Source organism: Ambystoma mexicanum, chromosome 7p, assembly GCF_040938575.1.
Source record: "Ambystoma mexicanum isolate Mex_15411 chromosome 7p, UKY_AmexF1_1, whole genome shotgun sequence".
Lineage (NCBI taxonomy): Eukaryota > Metazoa > Chordata > Amphibia > Caudata > Ambystomatidae > Ambystoma > Ambystoma mexicanum.
This window is the reverse complement of record NC_090939.1, coordinates 775,566,951-775,586,713: the sequence shown is the minus strand read 5'-3', so window position 1 is coordinate 775,586,713 and position 19,763 is coordinate 775,566,951. Positions and strand designations below refer to the sequence as shown.

Genomic DNA, 19,763 nt, shown 5'->3' with positions numbered 1-19,763 from the left:
GCACCCAGCCCTGAGGCATCTAGGTCCTAGTTACAGACAGGAGATACAACAAACATTAATGACAGATGGGTAAGGGTCTAGAGATCAAGTGTGTCTTTAGTTTTCTTTCTGAATAGCTGGTAGGAGGTTTCAGATCGGCGGTGAAGTGGCAGATTGTACCATAGATTGGCCGTGACCACCGGGAAGCTGGAGCCACTGGCTCGTTTCTGTCTAAATCTGGGGGTTAGGAGTTGGTGGCTGGAGGAAGATCTGGCTGGTCTGGCTGGTGAATATTTCTTGAGCCTCTGTACAAGTTAAGAGGGGACCTTATTAGTTAGGCAACAATGGGCCATTGCAAGGATTGTGAATTGAATTATTTCCCTGATGGGGAGCCAGTGGAAGGTCCTCCTGGCTTCCGAGATATGGTCAGATGTATTCAAGTCCAGTGCCGCTCGGAGAGCATTGTTTTGAATATCCTGAAGCCTTTTCAAGACCTCCTAAATCTATCCGTACCCCGCCCACCCTGTGCTCCTCAACCCTTCCACCCAATCACCCTCTAAGCCACCATCAGTGGCACTCCCTTCCCCAAGAACCAAGAAGTTTACTACAAGGACAGGCGTCCTGATCACCCTGAAGAACTTACTGCACTCGCTGGAGGCGGTCGTGGAGACCTAGAGTGGCACACCAACTACACACCCCCAATAAGCCCACCACCTAGTCTGCACTTATAATTTCCTAAAAAGAGTGAGGTACATGGTGTGGATGTAAAAAAAAGGAGTTCCAGATTAAATAAAACACCCAAAATCTTTTATGTCAAGAATCTTCAGAGGCTGGTGTATGATATATGATATGGAAATTATAACGTGCCTATACACAAGTGTTTCAAGGCATAGCAAAGATTGGGGAAAAGAGGGAGGACAGACACAACGATCTTACTAGGCCAAGTGGCATTGAGATCGCCCAAGTGCAGGGGAGGGGAAACGTGCCAGGGGAAAGGAGATGGGGACAGTGTATACATGGGATCAAAACAATAAGAAATGCGGTCAGCAGGTGGCAGGCGCAAGGGTAAGTGCAGACAGCAGGTGTCCAAATGTGCAGGTAGGTTGACTGTAGGGTTACAGATACATACCCAAGTGCAAGGGTATGCAACTGGGTGGGAAGGGAACTGGACCCAAATCAGAGGGTAGCCAGGTGACCAGTGCAGTATCAGACCAGAAATCAGCAGGGGAGAGGAAGAGAGAAGGCAGAAGCAAAGAGGCAGGCCTTGAGGTGCTTCGGGATCCAGAGATGGTGGTTCTCAAGTTTCAGAGAGGCACAGAGGCTGTTCAGAGGGAGGCCCCAGCCGAGGAAAGAGATCTACCACCAACTCATTGCTTGGAGAAGCGACTCACCCTGAGGGAGTTGGAGGCGGAGGAGCGAAGAGCTCGAGCAGGAAGGTATTTGCAAAGAGAGAGTTGGAGGTATTGAGGCCCCAGAGATTTCAGTGCTACTAAGAATAACCATCTTGTACAGTTTAAAACACCCTGGCCATCAGGCGCCTAAAACTATGACTAAGGCTGCGGTACCCACCAATTACCCAGGCAAAACAAATTTGTCAAAAAAACTAATCATTTTCTCAACACAAGTCCTCTTTGCTTGCAGAGCTCCCAGAGTCGCTACTTCCTGGCCGATGTTTTCCATAATATTTAAGTACAGGGTGTTTATTGAGGCCTTTAGCAGAGGTGCTTATCGTTTTATGTGATGAAAGTAGGTATCAAAGTGTTTCTACTACCTGTAGCAAAAAGATTAAAAGTAGGACCCAACCACTTAAAATATGTGTGGCCCTTTAGCTGTTTTCCACTGCATACCTCATAACGTTGACTCCGCCAACTAGAACCATAGGCCACTGCCCCCAGGCTTCCACAGAAAGTGAGGAGCTATCTCACCATTGCGCTACAAAGTGATTTTCTCTTCATGCTACTACTTTTTAAAACACCTAACCATTCACCTTGTTTATCTAAAACAATCCCGATTCTGTTCAGTTTAAGTTTTGCACTCAGTTATCTGATGTCACATTCTGTTTTGTTACGATTTCATGAAACTACATTTTCTCTTCAGGGGGGACTTCTAATATTATGAAGCTTGGCTCTTGATTTGCTAAGACAGCCTGAGAAGCTTCGTGACTTTTAAAAACCCACTGTTCATCCTACATGCCATCAGTTCATCATTTCAGGCATCAGGTTTTTTTAAGGGAGAGGAAAATAAATACATATTCTAGAATGTTTTACTTTGGCCCCAGAAATGTATACCAAATATTGATCCCAACCAATTTGGCCGTATGTTACCAAAGACGCGGACGACAACATTGTGAAATCTTCATTTGCAGCTGCGGTGTCACTAGTGTTAATCTTTGTAGCAAACTGAGAGACACCCAACTATAAATGTTGCAAAGTACAATGAACGACTGCTAAATGAACACATGGCATTTTTCTTAAAAACATAGATTACTGTTACACGTCTTCTCTCTTGTTTATAGTCGCAGTCCCCTCCAAGGCAGAGGTTTCGGTATCAGAAAACACAGCCAAGACATTTTTAAATGTCCCCAAACGTCAGAAGCGGCAGCTGTGGGACAGGAGCCAGCCAGATGTGCAGCAGTGGTACCAGCAATTCCTGTACCTGGGGTTCGATGAAGCGGTAAGCTCAAACAGTCCATGCAAAATTAACGCTTTCTACAAATATTCAGTTTGACAATGTAATATACGAGACTATTTATTGTATACCACTCCAGTGAATGCCAACCTTGTTCAACCCTTTGTCAGAAGAAAGTCTCCATGCTTGGATGGACAGATTGATTGGGGAGTGTTGAACCCGCAGACACTGGTTACCCATTCAAGATCTTCCCTACAAAGGGCTGCTCGTCAGCTCCTGATCTCTGGAGCCACTCGCACCTGAAGTGATGTCTGGGCTATTTAAATACGTATTTCATTTCATAATTCCAATAAAATTTGGAACATGACATTTTCAAGGAAGATGGTAGCCAACATGAGGAATCCATCAGTACCAATGGGGTGTATATGTCTTGGTCAACTCACTAAAACTACGGTATACGAAGACTGACAATACAGCAAGAGAAATAAAATATTCTGAAACAAAACCGTGACTTTTCAGGTGGACTATTTCTATAAAGCCTGACACCATCATCTCCGTTTCCACATCTGATAGTTATGTCCTTCCTGAGCCGTCTCCTCATTGGTTCGGTTACACAAGATCATGATTCATATCTAGGGGCAAGGGGCTCCCTCAAAACTTCCCAGTGGGAGATTGTGTAAGTCTTCTGTCTCGCGATTCTCAAGCATTTGTCAGTGTAGATCCAAGTTAGTGTGGTGGCTTTTCAGCTTCTGTACTTGAATTGCGATACATTAGAGCTCTAACCACACTTTGGATTCTAGTGCGATTTTAAATTGAATCCATGGATTGATACTGAGATATGTTATTCTCAACAGAGCCTTGAAACAACCAAAGTTTTTGAAGCAGTTTAATGGCAAATGCAGAGCAATCTTCCACCACAATCACCACCACTGGATACTGATATGCCAATTCACAAAGGATGCAGCAAGTAGCCATTTTTGATTAAAGTTACAACATTTGCGAGTTAAGTGTGCTCATAAGTTACAGGAGTAGGTTACTACTGATGAGAAATGTGTAAGCGGCACCCGAGACACAAACAAGGCCCAATTACACCCCAAAAATGGTTGCCTGCGACATTGTAACTTGCTCCAGAGTAACATAATCGAAGCGAGAAAAGAAAAACATTAACATTTTACAAAAAACATTTCTAAACATTTTATTTCACTCCAAAAATAATTCACAACACGTCTTACTTGCCAGATTGATAATTATGCTTTAATTCACTGTCACACCCCAATTTGAACACTTAAATATGGAAGGCGTGGGTGTAACTTAAGTCTTGGTCATAACAGTATTTTAAGTTAACCTATCCAGCTAAACATTAATAACAAGGCTCTACTGCTCACTCGCCCCTTCTACCATTTCCTCAACTCTCCTTTCCTTGCTTTCACACGAGCTTCCTGCAAAATTTGTAAAACATTGTTAAAGGTGAATGCTTCGTCTGAGCAAGTGTCTCCTTGCCCTACTGTCACCATCAAGGACAATATTTCCTTTGTTGAACCATTCTTGCCAAATTCATCAACTCCTCCCACTGCCAGGGTGGTAACCAAAATTGTTTGAAAGAAACCACTATCACCTCTTTTCTGAAGAAGGGTAGAGTCAACCTCAGTGATGTTGCATATTAACAATACCCTGTTCATTTGCAAAATCATGGACGAGATGGCCACCATTCAACTCCGTGTGTACATTGACCGAAGCAAGCTGCTTCACAAGCGTGAATCTAGATTCAGGGTTTCCAAGGGACCAGAGTTAGTCCTCTTGTTCTTTAAAGAATAACTCCCCAGACTATGAATAACAAAACTCGTGGCATACTTATCCTCCTATGCCTATGCCCACTTTTGACACCACCAAAGCCTCCTCAACAGACTGAAATCTTCTATGGGCATTGGTGGCCCAGCTCCAAAATGGAGACACTATCCTCCATAATAGATTATCCACTGCGGGGCACCACAACCAACTACACCGAGCTTGCCATTAGGCTGAATGAAAAGCAATGGTATCAACTTGGATCGAATCTTAATGTGCCCTACTAACATCCAGAACTGGATGCCTGGGATAGGGCTGGACTTTTAGAAGTATTTGTGCGACCCATGACAGTAGTTTTGAATGCATCCATTGTCTAATGGGCTCCGGGAACAGACGGAATGCTCGGGATGAGGGTTGCAGCATTAATACTTTGAATACCAACTGTATGTCAGCCACACACTCTTAACATGTAGGAAAAAGGTAGAGTTTGTTTTGCTTGTTTCCTTGCTATTTGATATACTTTCCATAGGCTTCCTGTCCTTAGAAGATCGGCAACCATTGGAGAGAAAAAAAGCTAAAAAGGGCCTCTCCCAACTACCATGAATGCTCTTATGCTGCAAGGATGCACCAACTATATGTAATCCAACTATATGTAATTCTACATGTGGTGCTGTGCTAAACATGGTATTCAATTATAATTCTTTAAGATATAAAAGAGCATTTTGTATTGCATCATTGATAATGATTTAAATGGAAGTAAAACAAATTACCAATGTTAATTAACACATTCTATTTTTATTGCAGAAATATGAAGATGATATGTCCTACTGGAAGAACATGGGCCGTGGTGGCAGTGATTATTATGGGGGATACCAGCATCACTATGACGAGGATGCTGCTTTAGGACCACGAAATCCACATACTTTTAGGCACGGAGCAAGTGTCAACTATGATGATTATTAAGTTTAAGAATCTCATTATAGGGAGCGACAACATATATTCTTGCATTGTCGACATTGCATCAATAACATTTTCTTTATGTATACTGCTCTTTTTAATAAAACCATTTGCAACAAAAGTAACATTTGAAAAAGGCTACCAAACTAAGTATCCGACTGCATAAAGACTATCTGCACTTCTTGTATACTCTCTCATGGTTTTACACTCTAATGGCGTTATTTTGAGTACAGAATAAAACAATTTTGATAAAAACATGGTTCTGGCTGAAAACAATACAAATCATATGTTTTCTTTCCTAATATATAGATAGATAGATAGATAGATAGATAGATAGATAGACAGACAGACAGACAGACAGACAGACAGACAGACAGACAGACAGACAGATAGATAGATAGATAGATAGATAGATAGATAGATAGATAGATAGATAGATAGATAGATAGATAGATAGATAGATAGATAGATATTTGTTGATTAAAAGGAGTTGCGAGGGGCACACTCTGGCTTCCAGCTGCATTCAGACACATTGTTCAGGAATGTTATCCTTCAAGTAGGCTTTCATGCCTCAGAAATCATTGGTAAGGCAGATCTGTTCAGGTGTGGAAGGTTAAATCCTTCTTAAGAAGGAAGATGTTAAAGCAAGGAATTTGGGTTGCTGTAGTAAAGAGCCAACCAGAATCCATTACTCAATTATATCATTACTCATTTATATATGTCATATGCCGGCTCGCGCCACCCAATAGGTAAAACGAAACCAATGTGCATTCTTTGCCTAAAATTCTATTGCTAATGAAAGGTAGCCCAACATACAGGGGTACCCCTTGAGTATATGGGTACCCCTAATCATGCTCACACCAGATTAAAGTTCACCCCTCTGAAGATTTAAGGCCAAGAGTCTTTATCTTGCAAGGATAACAAGTTTAATTTATACAGAAAAGAGGATGCGTTGGGGGTCAAACAACTCTGCTCGCCAACCGGCATTCGGTCCCTCTTCTGTAGCTGGCTCCAGCAGAATGATAATCAAAAAGGGGGGAGAGGGTCAAAGGCTACCCTAGTCATGGACGCAAGAGGAGGTCACCAAATGGTGGCAGCGGAGCTAGATGGCTGCTAGCCCAAAGGAGATCACCGTGAGACGTGAAATTATCAAAATAAAGTTTAATTCAAACTAACACCAAAACATATTCACATAAATGGACATGTGCCGTAGCACGGAGGGTATGCATAATAAAGTACATTGTGGTGCGCATTATTTAAATTATTGCTAGATCAATTTCAGTAGTATATTGCAGTAGACAATATATTTTTTCATCTCACCTGCCTGTTAACTACATTTATTACACTCAATTTCAAGGGATGTGTTATATTATATTTTACCCCACCTGTCATAGTAGGACAGAACTGGATCAAACACAAAGGTTTGTTTGAGTGGTAAAAAGACTTCTAGTGAGGGGACCCATTAAAGCAAAGAAACAAGGGATGAACCGTTAGTAAAAATTTGAAAAGCCCATGAATTGTTGACGTTCTTTCAGGGTACTAGTTCTTGGGGAATCCAGGAGCGCTTGAGCTTTCATGAACGACATAGTGACTGTATATCCAAAGAACACCATTAGATGATGAGACGCTTTTCTCCACTTTGGCTGCCAGATGGTAAAGAGGAAACGGGAGGAACGGATTTAATAGATTTAAAAACAGTGACGATTAGGGGGAAAAAGACGGATTGGGGGTTGTCACTCCTGGATGAGTTTTGCAGCGAGGAAGAAGAAGGAATGGAGAGAGAGGGAAGAAATAGGGAAAGGGAAAGCTTAGATAAATTATATATCACCCGGACTAACAGGGAATCACCATGGGCCTGCAGAAGGAAGGAAGAACTGGGGGGAAGTGAGGGGGAAGAGCAAGGAATGGCGGGAAGGCACACACGTGCAGCTACATCCTCATCATCCCGTCCAACATGCTCCACCACCCCGCACTCATCACGTGCAACATGCCCACCTACACCTGCACACGCCCCTCACGAACACACACCCTACGCTGGCAGGCTTAGAGATCTCCCAGGACGCAGGCAGGAAGAACGAGTACACACGCCCACATCAAATACAGGAAATGATAAAAGAAGGGGAAAAGATGGAGGGGAAACATCTACAAGCAGGGGAAATATGAACATAACAGACGATGTAGACGACACGGAAGAAGAGGAGGGGTATACGGATTCGACTCTGGGGAACCCGGGGGGTCAGATAGGACACAACCTAATGCCACTTTTGGAGAGAGGAGGGGTTAGACCACAATACGTCCCTTGGAAGCATACAGACAAGGAAAATATAAAGTGCAGGCTCCCATCACTAAGTGGAGGTGCGGGGAAATGGATATATGAGATGGAAAAACACACCGCAGGACAGGAACTGGCAGTGGGAGACGTGAAGGGCCTACTAATATCAATATTGGGGGATGCAGCAGATGACATCTGGAAGAGAGCGGGCTTCCCCGGGGTCACAATAACAAACACATCACACGACGGGGCGCCATTCGCAAACTGCAGACATGCATTATGGCAAGCACTGAGGGTACAGTACCCAGACACCTCAGACATAGGAGCAATTACATCACGCAAGATGCGTGAGAACGAAGATCCTGTTGATTATATCCAGGAAATTCAAGAGAAGTGGCGTATGGAAACTAGAGAGCAATGGGACAAGACACCAGCAATATTTTATCATATACTAATACAAGGGCTCCCGGAGGCAGTGCAGAAGCAATTGAAGAAAATAGTGGGGATGGAAGCAAAGGCTTGGCCGGAAATACAACTGACGATAGTACATCATTGTAGGACATGGCAAGAAAAGATGAAACAAAAGGAAGAAGATAGGAAAGCGGAAGAGGCTAAATTAGTGCAGGAAAAACTTACCAAGTACACGATGGAAGGTGCACTAATACTACACCTACAACAATGACACCAAACCCCACGCAAGTAGTGGCCGCACAAGATCCCTCCCAAATACAATCACCACAGATTATAGCACAACAGCTGCCACCAACCCCACCATACACGACTAGCATGGGAGGAGGATACTCAACACCAGGAGTTGGATATTATAATTACAACAGGGGAAGGGGAGGAATGATGAGGGGGAGGGGATACGGCTATAACACACAACAGCAGGGGGGAGGATTTAGAAGCTTCTACCCCACTGGGCAACCAGTATACCAGGACAATTCAGGAAGTTTCCCATGGCAGACCAGAGAACCACCTGTATGTTGGATCTGTGGATTGTTAGGACACATGTCACGCACATGTAGAATGAGACCCGGCACATCAGCATGGGGAAAACAGACAACAAGGGCCTACGAGGGAACAGCAAGATCACCAACAATAACAGGCACTGCAACAGGGCAGTACACAGCAACAGCTAGTAACGCAACAACAGCCACAGACATATTCACAACCGCAGCAACAGGTAGCGATATCACAACAACACCAAGTGCAACAAGTACAGCAGCCCACTCAAATTTAGGACCATAAGGTAACCTTCACCAATACACAGCCACAGCAAACACAACTGGGAAGGGTGACTGTCCTGGGACACAACCCTTACACAGGAAGTGGCCAATCATTATACCCACAATAGGACAGCCCACAGATGACCTTGGTGTGTCCCATCCTGTCGGTAACACCTAATAGTGCAGAGGAACCACGCATAGAGGTAACGATAGGTGACAAAAAGTTATCATTCCTTGTTGACACTGGGGCAACCCGGTCTTGCATAAGGGAAGGTACATTTAAGATGTCAGGTGAGGCCATGAACACCCAAGGATTCTCTGGGGCTAGGGGGTTGGTTCCCTTTACTGATAACATCCCCTTATCTATAGGGGACTATGACATGTCCGTCCCGCTTTTATATTCAAGGGACTCGCCAGTAAACATACTTGGGAGAGACATAATGAGCAGGTTGAATATGACAATCTCCTTCACGGAGGACGGCATAATTTGTTCGACACCTGGAATAAACATGCTCACTGCACGGAAAATTATGCAAGTATACTGTGGGCAGACAGTGACTAGGGCTGAGCCAGTAGATGGCGAACTGTTCCAGTACGGAACAGACATGGCATTCGCATGGATGCCAGGAATAGAAGGGAAGATCTGGAGGAGCCCAGCAGCCTATCTGTTCAGACCTGAAACGCCAGCCAATGAACCAGAAGGAAAGGTGATTTCAGTGAGCATCGGGAGCATTATAGCGACTGCTGATTACATCGCAGTACATGCCCAAGACCGGGAAGGAAGAGCATGGAGGGCAGTGATAGCGCTGGCTTAAGGATGCAGGCTCACCCAGGTGTCAGATGAGGAGCTCTTTTCAGAAGACAAGGAAGAGGGTGAAATTGTATTTATGAGTGTAGATATATGGCTAAGAGTGACATACAAGCAAGTGGCACAGAAAATTTCAATGGCACTTGAAGCACCCGCATCTACCCCAGTTTCCTTTTTCGAGGAAGATATGGCAAAAGTTCCAACATCACTGTGGACCACAAGTCCCTATGACGTGGGTTGCATAAAGAGTATCGGGAGAGTAAGAATAAAACTGAAAAAGGGTGCAATACTCCCTAGAGTGAAGCAATACCCACTATCAAAAGAGGCAGATGAGGGCATATATGAAACAATAACAGCCCTTATAAATAATGGCATACTGGTACCATCAGAATCACCATGTAACACGGCTGTGTATCCAGTGCGCAAAGCTAAAGGAGGGTCTTGGCGTTTCATCCAGGACCTCAGGCCCTTGAACAACATTGTAGAAGCAGAATACCCCATAGCAGCAAACCCGGCCACCATATTATGTGGAATTCCAGCAGAGGCCTCACGATTTACAGTGATTGACCTCAAGAATGCCTTCTTCTCAATACCCCTGCATCCAGATTCACAAGATCTGACGAGCTTCACGTACAGAAACACAAAATGGAAACACACCAGATTACCACAAGGGTACTACGAGTCACCCTCAATTTTCAACAGAGTAATACAGATGGACTTGGGAAACATTGAATTGGAAAGTACGGTGTTGCAATATGTTGACGACATAATAATTTGCAGCACAAGCGAAGAAAGTGCAGGGAGGACTCACTGAAAATGCTGACAATATTGGCTGAAAAGGGGTACAAGGTAGACAAAGAAAAGTTACAGTACTGTCAGGAACAGGTATTATACATTGGTCAACTGATATCCCAACACGGAAGAAAGATTGCACCACAAAGAGCACAGGCTATATCAAACACGCCATTACCACAAACAGTGAGGGAGCTGCAGCAGTTCCTGGGATTGTGCAACTACTGCAGAGCATGGGTTTTTGATTACAGCTCATACATAGGACCCCTACTTGAAGCATTGAGAGAAGCAAACAAAGGGGAGAAAAAATTGGGGTGGACAATGGAAATGAAGGAAGCATTTGACGAATTGAAACACGCAATATCAACTGCTCCGGTACTGGCCACCCCAGACTATGAACGACAGTTCTTTACCTTTTCACATTGCGACTCAGCAGTAATGAAAGCAGTGTTGGCTCAAAAAACAAGCATGGGATACAAGCCAATAGCATTTTACAGCGGTCACTTGGACCCTGTTATGTTAGGTCACTTCCCTTGTGAACAAGGCCTTGCCGCAGCTGCCTTTGCGGTAGAGAAATCATCATCTATTACAATGGGGTGCCCGACCACACTATTTGTGGAGCATGCTCTATTTGCAATATTAAATAAGCCTAAGTCCACACTAACCACGCAGAGAGAGCGTCAGGTTATGAGATTATATTATCTAGACCAGAACTATCTATTGTTAGATGCAGTACAGTTAATCCTGCAAGGTTTATAGCGGAAGTTATTGAAGAAGGTGACTATGCTCATGATTGTACCCAGACTACTGAAATGTACTCATGTACTAGAAAAGTCGAGGAGGATGCGCTAAATGGAGGAGAGCTCTTGTTCATTGATGGGTCATCGACAATAGACCAGAGTGATGGGATAGGGAGAACGGGGGCAGCAGTTGTAAAAATGACAGAAGAATTGGTGTGTGTCCCGGTGAAATGTGTACAGTTAACACAGCATTATTCTGCTCAAGCAGCAGAATTGGTTGCACTGATCTTGGCGTTGAAGGAAAGCTTTGACAAAAGAGTTACTATATATTCTGATAGCGCATATGTCACGTCAACTGTCCACTCCGGATTGACAAAATGGCGGAGAAGGGGGTTTAGGAGAGCTGACGGCACCCCAGTGCAACATGCTCTCTTGTTAGCTGAATTAATTGAAGTAATAAATAATCCCCAGGAACTAGCTTTGGTTAAATGTCCCGCACACACTAATGGAGAAGATCATATCTCAAAAGGGAATGAAGCAGCAGACGCACATGCCAAGTATGCTGCGTATTTTGGTGAAATATGGAACCCCCCAGAGTCAGAGAGAGGGAGAGGGAGGGGATAGCTAAAGAGATGTTGATGAAAGAAGGGTACACCCATCTCCCAGCCACGCAGATAATGGAATTACATGCGGCCGCACCAATGGCAGAAAAGGAGATATGGGTAAAAAGAGGATGTACAATGTCACCAACTGACGCACTACGGCGTCAGGGTAACACTGGAAAAATGGTTATGCCGTTGGCACTATTGGACACCGCCCTGAGCCAGCTCCATCACCCAGCTCATACAGGGAAGGAAGTTATTGCAGCACGAATTAGGGAAGATTGGTTCTGCCCTGAGTTAAATTCTCATGTAACAAATTTTATCAGCAATTGCCTTACATGTCAACAGTTTACGGCCGGTCACACGCTGCAAGTGATAAAAGGTACTATACCCCGGCCAGAGGGACCCTTCCTGCACATTCATATTGATTACGTTTATATGATCAATGTATGTCAAGGAAATAGGTATACGATTGTAGTAGTATGCCCATTCTCCAGGTGGATTGAGGCAGGACCCTGCTCACATGCAGATGCTTTCAGAGCAGCTAAATTTCTAGTGAGGGAGGTTTTCCCCAGGTGTGGAGTGTGCGAAGTACTGCGGTCAGATAACGGCCAGCACTTCGCTAATGAAATGTTTCAGCACATCACGTCCTTACTGAACATCAAGCATAAATTTGCGTGTGCATATCACCCGCAGGCCAACGATGTATGTGAGCTCCTGAATGGCCTATTGAAGGAGGCAATCGCAAAGATACAGCAAACAACAAAGAAGAGTTGGTTGTATTGCCTTCCGCTAGCTCTATGTGAGCTAAGGAACAGACCAGGGTCTGACCACCACCTCACTCCTCACGAGGTGGTGACCGGACATCAAATGCGCCTTCCTCCAACGCCAACATCAAGAACATTCACAGACTATGAAAACACTGCAACTGTTCTTGGTGATGAAATGTACCAATATGTGTCTTCTTTGATTACTAGTGTAGCGTTTGTGTCTCAACAGCTCCAGCGCACGCGGGGCGGGTCTAAGAGTTACCAACAAGAAGACGCCGACAAAGAATTGGGAAAGGAAAGACTGTGCAAAATTGCTAAAGGTGACCACATGCTACTCCGCAACTTCAATAGAAGGTGGAACAGCCCACGCTTCAATGGTCCCCACTTGGTAGAGGAGGTATCTACGAGAGCGGTGAAGTTGCAGGATAAGCGTGCTTGGTATCACCTACACGACGTGAAGATCTGCAAACTCCAGACCCGCCCTAGCGTTACCGACAGGGCCATTGGAAGAACAGAGACAGCATCACCTACGGAGAAGGAGACGTCTACCACAGCTGACGACCTTAGTGTCACTATACCTTATCATCCCCAGAGTCCCCAGAGACAAGTACTAAAATAGACACTGGTGATTTGCACACTGCCCATCCCATGGTCACAAGATCAAAGAGTAAACAGACTTCTGCCAGTTGAGCCCCAAACCCTCTGCCTACGAGCGCCCCAAACCCCCTGCCCACGATCGCCCTGCCCACTACAGCCACCACCCAATTGAAGGACATTGTTTTGCACACATACACATGTAAACACATGTATGTTTTCTTTTTCTTTCTCGCACATGCAGGTACCGTGTGTAATTGTATTGTTAAGAAAGTAGGTAACTAACAGCGTACATTGCCCAGGAGTAGATGTTACCCACAGACGATAACTACCCAGAAGCTCTATCACACCAATTTGTATATTACATAAAAAGGACAAAGTACCTAAAAAGAAGGAGGGTACGTGTTTACTACACCGCATTTATCTTGGCCATAGAACAATCAATGCCCCATCTTCACCAGCACTTACCTGCTCTGAGAGATAGATCGCTTAGATTGGCGTGGGAACAGCTCTTCGCCTGTGCACTGAACAATTACCTGATAGGGAGGGCTTGATAATGACAGCTAACCATAATAACAAGCGTATTGAGAATTTTCAGGCGGGCAACTTTAACATCGCAAGAATAAGCTGCCGGACTGCAGCAAGGTAAGAGCAAATGCCGGTGAGACTAGCTTTTGTGATAAAAATGATAGGGGTTTTGGTGATCACTGGTTTTTTGGCTGCCTCTGTCTGGCAGAAAAGTTATGCTATCAATATTATGGCTGCACCCAAACCTAACGTACCCCCACCCACGGCTGCAACAGGTGTTACGTCAGGTGGTATTAGCAACCCTCCACATAAGGGAAGCAGAGTTAAACGCAGCACATACTCAGATAATAAAGGTATTGATAATTACATAACAGATTCCGCACACATCTCGAACAACATGTGGTACCAGCACATGACCCAAATAGGTAAGCAGACAACAGAAGACAGCTGCTATGTCTGCTCATTGATCCCATACGCTATGAGCGCTTCTCGAACATTCGTTGCCACAGAAATAGAAGAGAAGACGGCACGATGTATAATATACCTGGCACTATTCCAAACGAGAGGGCGATTCCAAGGAACAGTGGTGAGACTAGTGTGGAAAACGCGAGACACATATCCATACGAAAACAACTTCCTCAAGTCATATTTGAGTTACCACAAGAGCAGTTTGCATGCTGAAGCGTTCAGATACATGACAAGTGGTCCTGAAAAGGGAGAAACGAAGAAAGTAACACTACAATACCTACTATGTGACTGGTATGCCACTGAAGTTCCTGGTACACAAGGCTGTTGGGAAAGACCACTGGTAACAATAACCGGGAAATTATACATGAACAATAGATTGGACATAGGAGTGGTTGGCAGCAACATGGTGACAAGAGAAAATATTACCACCATAGATGAACACAACAACAGATGTTGGACGATATGGGGCAAGTACGTACCCATGCTGACATGGATGGAGAAGGATGAAGACCCAAAGAGCATACTGCCGCTGACTGCACCTAAGCTATGCTACCAACACAGAGGAGATGTGGACGTGGGATACAACACCAACTGTGCAAGCATGTTAGAGTTACCAGAGGGGGGAGCAGGAACAGCAGTGTTAATGGACCACTACTGGGCCTGCGGAAATAAGGCATACCACACCCTGCCCCCGCTGTGGAATGGTATATGCACAATGCTACACATTAATGTACCATCACTAGTGGTGCCCCAAAAACATGTGAACATGGCGAACTTCCCCAAAATGGATGAAGGAAACAGGAGGAAGAAGAGATCGGTACAATCTCAGAGGGGGTCAGACAACGACAACAACAACAATAATGTCCTGAACAGGAAAAAGAGACAAGGAGAACCTCTGACAGGAAATTACCTATGGGGAAGGTCGGAAACAGCACTCACTTCAATCCCACCAGAACACAGATTATTCAGCCGAGCAGCAATTTTTTTCTCGTCAATAATACACCCTGGACTGCAAGCGTATGCAAACGCTAAATGGCTGCAGATAACCCGATGGGAGCTGATGATGACAATTAATTCAACAGTAAACCGATTCAATGCAATAAACGAGGAACTACGAGCGGTGAGGATGGTAGCACTACAGAACAGATATGTATTAGATCTCCTTCCAGCAATGGAGGGAGGAGTTTGCGCAAAGATAGGACAATCATGCTGCACATTTATTCCTGCTAACGATGCCGACAATGGTACACTCACTGAAGCAGTATCACAACTGGCTCAGATGCACACCAAAATGATGGAAGAAAGTAAAGGAGTGAAGAAGGATGACAGCTGGTTTGCATTGTTATGGTCATGGATGCCATCATGGCTGGCGGACGGGCTGAAGATTATAGTTGGATGTATAATACTAGCTGGGGCTGCATTGATTATAATAAGGTTCTGGAAAGCCCGGAAAGCACGCACTACAGACGAAATGATCAAAATGGTTGGTATGCACCCCTTGATGCCAACTGGTGATGACCAGCACACAGACACAATAATAAAGGAAAGAGAAAAACTGCGCAAACAGATCATCACCAACCATCTGGACCCGCCATCCGTGAAGCTCGAAAACCCAAGAAACCTGAGGAGCTACATCGGGAAATGGGTATACTGCACACCGGGAGGAAGTTGTGTGTATATGTATTGGTCATTTGAGAACCATGTAAACCACTATGGACACCTGGGAGGAGTAACTAAAATATGGAGAGTAAGAGGAGATAAGGAAAAGGATATGTTTGTGGTCGACAAGTCGACCAGAGGGGGGACTGAAGTGGGAGAATGGGAGAAAAGACTCCCCCCAATCTCCTCGCACCCCTGGCCTAGAGGATCGCGACCCAGACACCCGCCACGAGATGAATTCGCCTATCTACCAGACGACCAAATACCCTGGTACAGGAACATACGGATGTGCCCATCAGCCTGCCCACCAGCCTGCCCTGCTCAAGCCGACACCTGTGGCATGGATGAACTCGACTAAACCCTTCAACAGTAAATAAACACATCGTTAGAGATGCCATGACGACCTAGCCAACTGTCAGAACACCCATGCAACCATGCACACTGTACACCCCCACACCAATCCACACGAAGAACATACTCAGTGCTATGACGTAGGTGACCGACACACCCACTGACGCGCACCTTTATTATTTTTCACATAGGTTTTTCGAAAATGCAGAAACGCACAACGCACAAAACACTCATCTAAATGCTTGCTGACGCTTCTCCTAACCCTTGCATTGTGATGAAAATACAACGTAGACATGGTCCCCCCTATGAAGCAATGTGATACCGCAACTTAAAGTGCCGTGCATTAAACATCCCCACCTATGCACCAGGCCCAAGTAGGCCGCAAGCAAGAGCCTCCACGAACATTGAACGAGCAAGAGTACAATTGCTGACCCTGCAGAACCCGCCCAGCGAGAACTGACAGCCAAGGGAGCGATGTTGCAACTCGCATGCCACCAGCCGACGCCAAGGTCGCACCTGCAAGCTAAGCCAGACACACAGTGGAAAGTACAACTTAAATGTGCAGAATTCTGCCTCAACCACGGTCTCTCCTCACGTGACCAAGCCAAACCTGACAGGGTGCCAGACCCAGGAGGGAGAAGTCGCCTGGGTCCCACGTTTGAGACACAGGCTGCAACAATGAAATGACCCAATGGACACCTACAGCGATGGGAATGGTCTGCCCTCGGGCATATGAGCAAATCCACGCATTGTCTGCACAAAAACATAGTTACATATTGTTGCAAATGACAGGTACACCGCGAGCTGGGAACAACGATGGTCCCAGGCTGGGGGGCTCGCGAGTCGACCAATCAGAACATGGGGCACTCATCACTGACGCCACTAACATTAGCCAATCATTAGGGGTCTTTGTGTAACAATTTTCAAGTATCTAATAGAAGGGACAACCCAAGTATACCCCCTGACTGACCCTTAACCACTAACAGCGTTCTCTATACGTATGCTATACTAACCCTACCACTCGAGGGACCAATCCAGAGTGGCGATAGGTTTTTTGCTAACTTTCCCAGGTGACGCAAGTAGCGTGTCATACTGAGGCAAAAAGGGGCCTGCGAGCCCCACAAATTTCGAGAGTCTGGATGGACGCGTACGATCCTAGACCCATCCCTGCCGTTATACAATAAACAGCAGTAACACCTTGCTTCTTGTGTGTGTCTCATACTCATTTTTGGGATACGCGGGAGGAGTTGGGGCCTCCCAGCCCGGAGGTCCGCAGAAGGCCCAGCCGACCCCGGGAGAAACCCCCCGACAGAATGAAGACAATCAGGCTGCCTAGAAACCACACAGCCTCTCGCGGCCGTTTGACCCAACACTGATAGGATTCCAATTAGATGTGGATCTAACATTTACCTGAAATATCAGCCTCCATACCAAAAACCATGGTATGGCTTATATGACAAGATTACCCCACAACCAGGCGCTAGTTTATCATAATTTGTATTGCATTTTGGATCAGATGAAGATGATTTAATGCATCCTCTGCCTGCAGGAGCCTTGTGTTCCAGCAGATGTTGAAAGGGCGCGTCCCTTTTGAACCTTCACTGTGCCACTGGAGAGCAGATGCTGCAGCTCGGTCAAGAGACCTGTGTACACTATGTTTTTAGCTTGAAGTTTCATGAAAGGAGGTCTGGTTATCAGACCACCCTTTCTGAGATGACTACATCATTTTATGGTTAATAAAAATCAAAAAGGTTAGGGCTTCTACACTCTTGTCAGATAAAAACCTTCATATTAACACATGTTCCATGTGTTAATATCCCCACAAAAATATCGCCATACAAGAATATCGCCATGTTTTTGAGGCGATATTAAGCCATGGAACCTGCAGGGGACACCCCTGAAGCCCCCATAATGTTTTTAATGGAGTGGGTCACACCCCCACAACCCCTGCTCCCAATAACCCCATAAATTATCCCCCCACTAATAATATCGCCTATGGCCTTACCCCACGACCATATATATATGGCAATGTTATTGGTGGGGATAATATTATCTGATGCCGTTTGTTGCACATGTAATGCTATGTAGCTGTTCTAAAAGGGGATGAGGAAGAGCAAGGGTTAATGGTTCTGAACCTTTATGGCATTTGGGTCACGACAGCTCAGAAAAGGCTACAGGTGGTCTCTTTTCTGTATGAAAAAAGGGGATCTGCAAGGACATGTGTAGCCAGATCAATTCTTCCTTTAAGGAGCCAAGAAGATACTGTTGTAGACTTCTTTCTCTGGACCAGTCAAATGATATATTTTCCATGTGGAAGGCTTATACCAGGTATAAGATCAATGGGATAGTCATAAGGTCTTTTGGGGGTAGTGTTTTGGGGGACCAGAGCTGCTTTTTCCTAAATGACTACAAGACAATCCAAGTAAGGAGCTGCCAGAGTAATGGCAGCTACTATGTTTTCCAAGAGTCCGGATGTCAGGATGGAAGCAGGCACATTGTGCAAGAAGGCACAAAACACTTGACAATAAGTAAGGGGGAGCCGAACGTGCTAGCGACGGTATACCAATTAACGCAAGGATTGTGTTGCTGTAGTCATTTTAAATCACAGTTCTTTTGAGCATGATTGTGTCCATTAGGAATTGTCATTTCACTAAAACTACAGGGGGTAGACGCTGCTGAAATTTGTGGCAGGCAAGGAGGAGCTAGGATGCACACTTTAGTGGTAAATCGCAAGGCAATGGGTGTCTGCTGGTGGAGCGCTGAGATCTTTGACAGTGTAATGCTTTACCAAATTTGGCCACGGTATTTAAGCTATGGACATTAAGTGTAAATGGGTCGAAGTTTGAACATCTAACCAATTTTGATTGCTGAACATTTTGAAATGATTATTACCAAATGTGGTGACTTTACGCCAAACAAATCATCACAGAGACGTGGAGTGACATCATTTGAATATAGTTTTAAAAAAAAAAAAAAAAGAAACGGATTAAATAATCGGAGTTTATTTATAGTGAAGAATAGAATTACAATTTCATGAGAATTATTAAAATTGCTGTTTAATAATTTTTTTTTACAAAGATTGAATTAAGTATTAATTGTACTTTTACATGTCTCGTACTAATAACGAATGGTGGTTGTAAACTTGTTTTGACGAGCTTATTGCTTGTGGTAGAGTGCGGGAAATACAAACCACAGGCAGTTGTTTTTTCAATGTATACTATTAAAGGGTAGCTAGAACCCGGTTTGGTTTTCCCTGCACCATATGAGTAAGTCAATTTATTCCGTTAATTATATTAACAGGGCAATTCACATACAAGTGATGACACCAAGACACCGCCTTGGTGCTTCCACATGCCAATTGTAAAAGGTGCATACACCCATTTGCAATATATTGTAAATGTGCAGAATGTAGAGGTTTGGTTTAGCCCCAACCACGGAAGACATTTAGCTCACTGTGACTGGTTGACTACCTGGTTCAGAGCAGTTATATAGACTTCCATTTATCCTAAGTGGTGTTGAGCAGGCGCTCGAGATGTCACTCAAGGTGTAAAAGGAGAGGAGCTGCATTAGCCCATGATAGCTGTACAACTTCCAGCCTTCG

The 19,763-nt window shown here is 44.7% G+C and overlaps 1 protein-coding gene and 1 long non-coding RNA gene across 2 annotated transcripts in view; one reads left to right on the top strand and one right to left on the bottom strand.

Moving 5' to 3' along the window:
* ECRG4 (ECRG4 augurin precursor) overlaps positions 1–5,608 on the top strand; it is a 48,246-nt gene extending 42,638 nt beyond the window's left edge. Inside the window, exons 3-4 of the mRNA XM_069636901.1 lie at positions 2,495–2,652; positions 5,197–5,608. Of these exons, the coding sequence (XP_069493002.1) occupies positions 2,495–2,652; positions 5,197–5,355 (317 nt within the window). The 3' untranslated portion in view covers positions 5,356–5,608. The remainder of the gene's footprint in view (positions 1–2,494; positions 2,653–5,196) is intronic.
* LOC138526310 (uncharacterized) overlaps positions 1–19,763 on the bottom strand; it is a 93,188-nt gene that overhangs the window by 41,137 nt on the left and 32,288 nt on the right. The window lies entirely within an intron of this gene.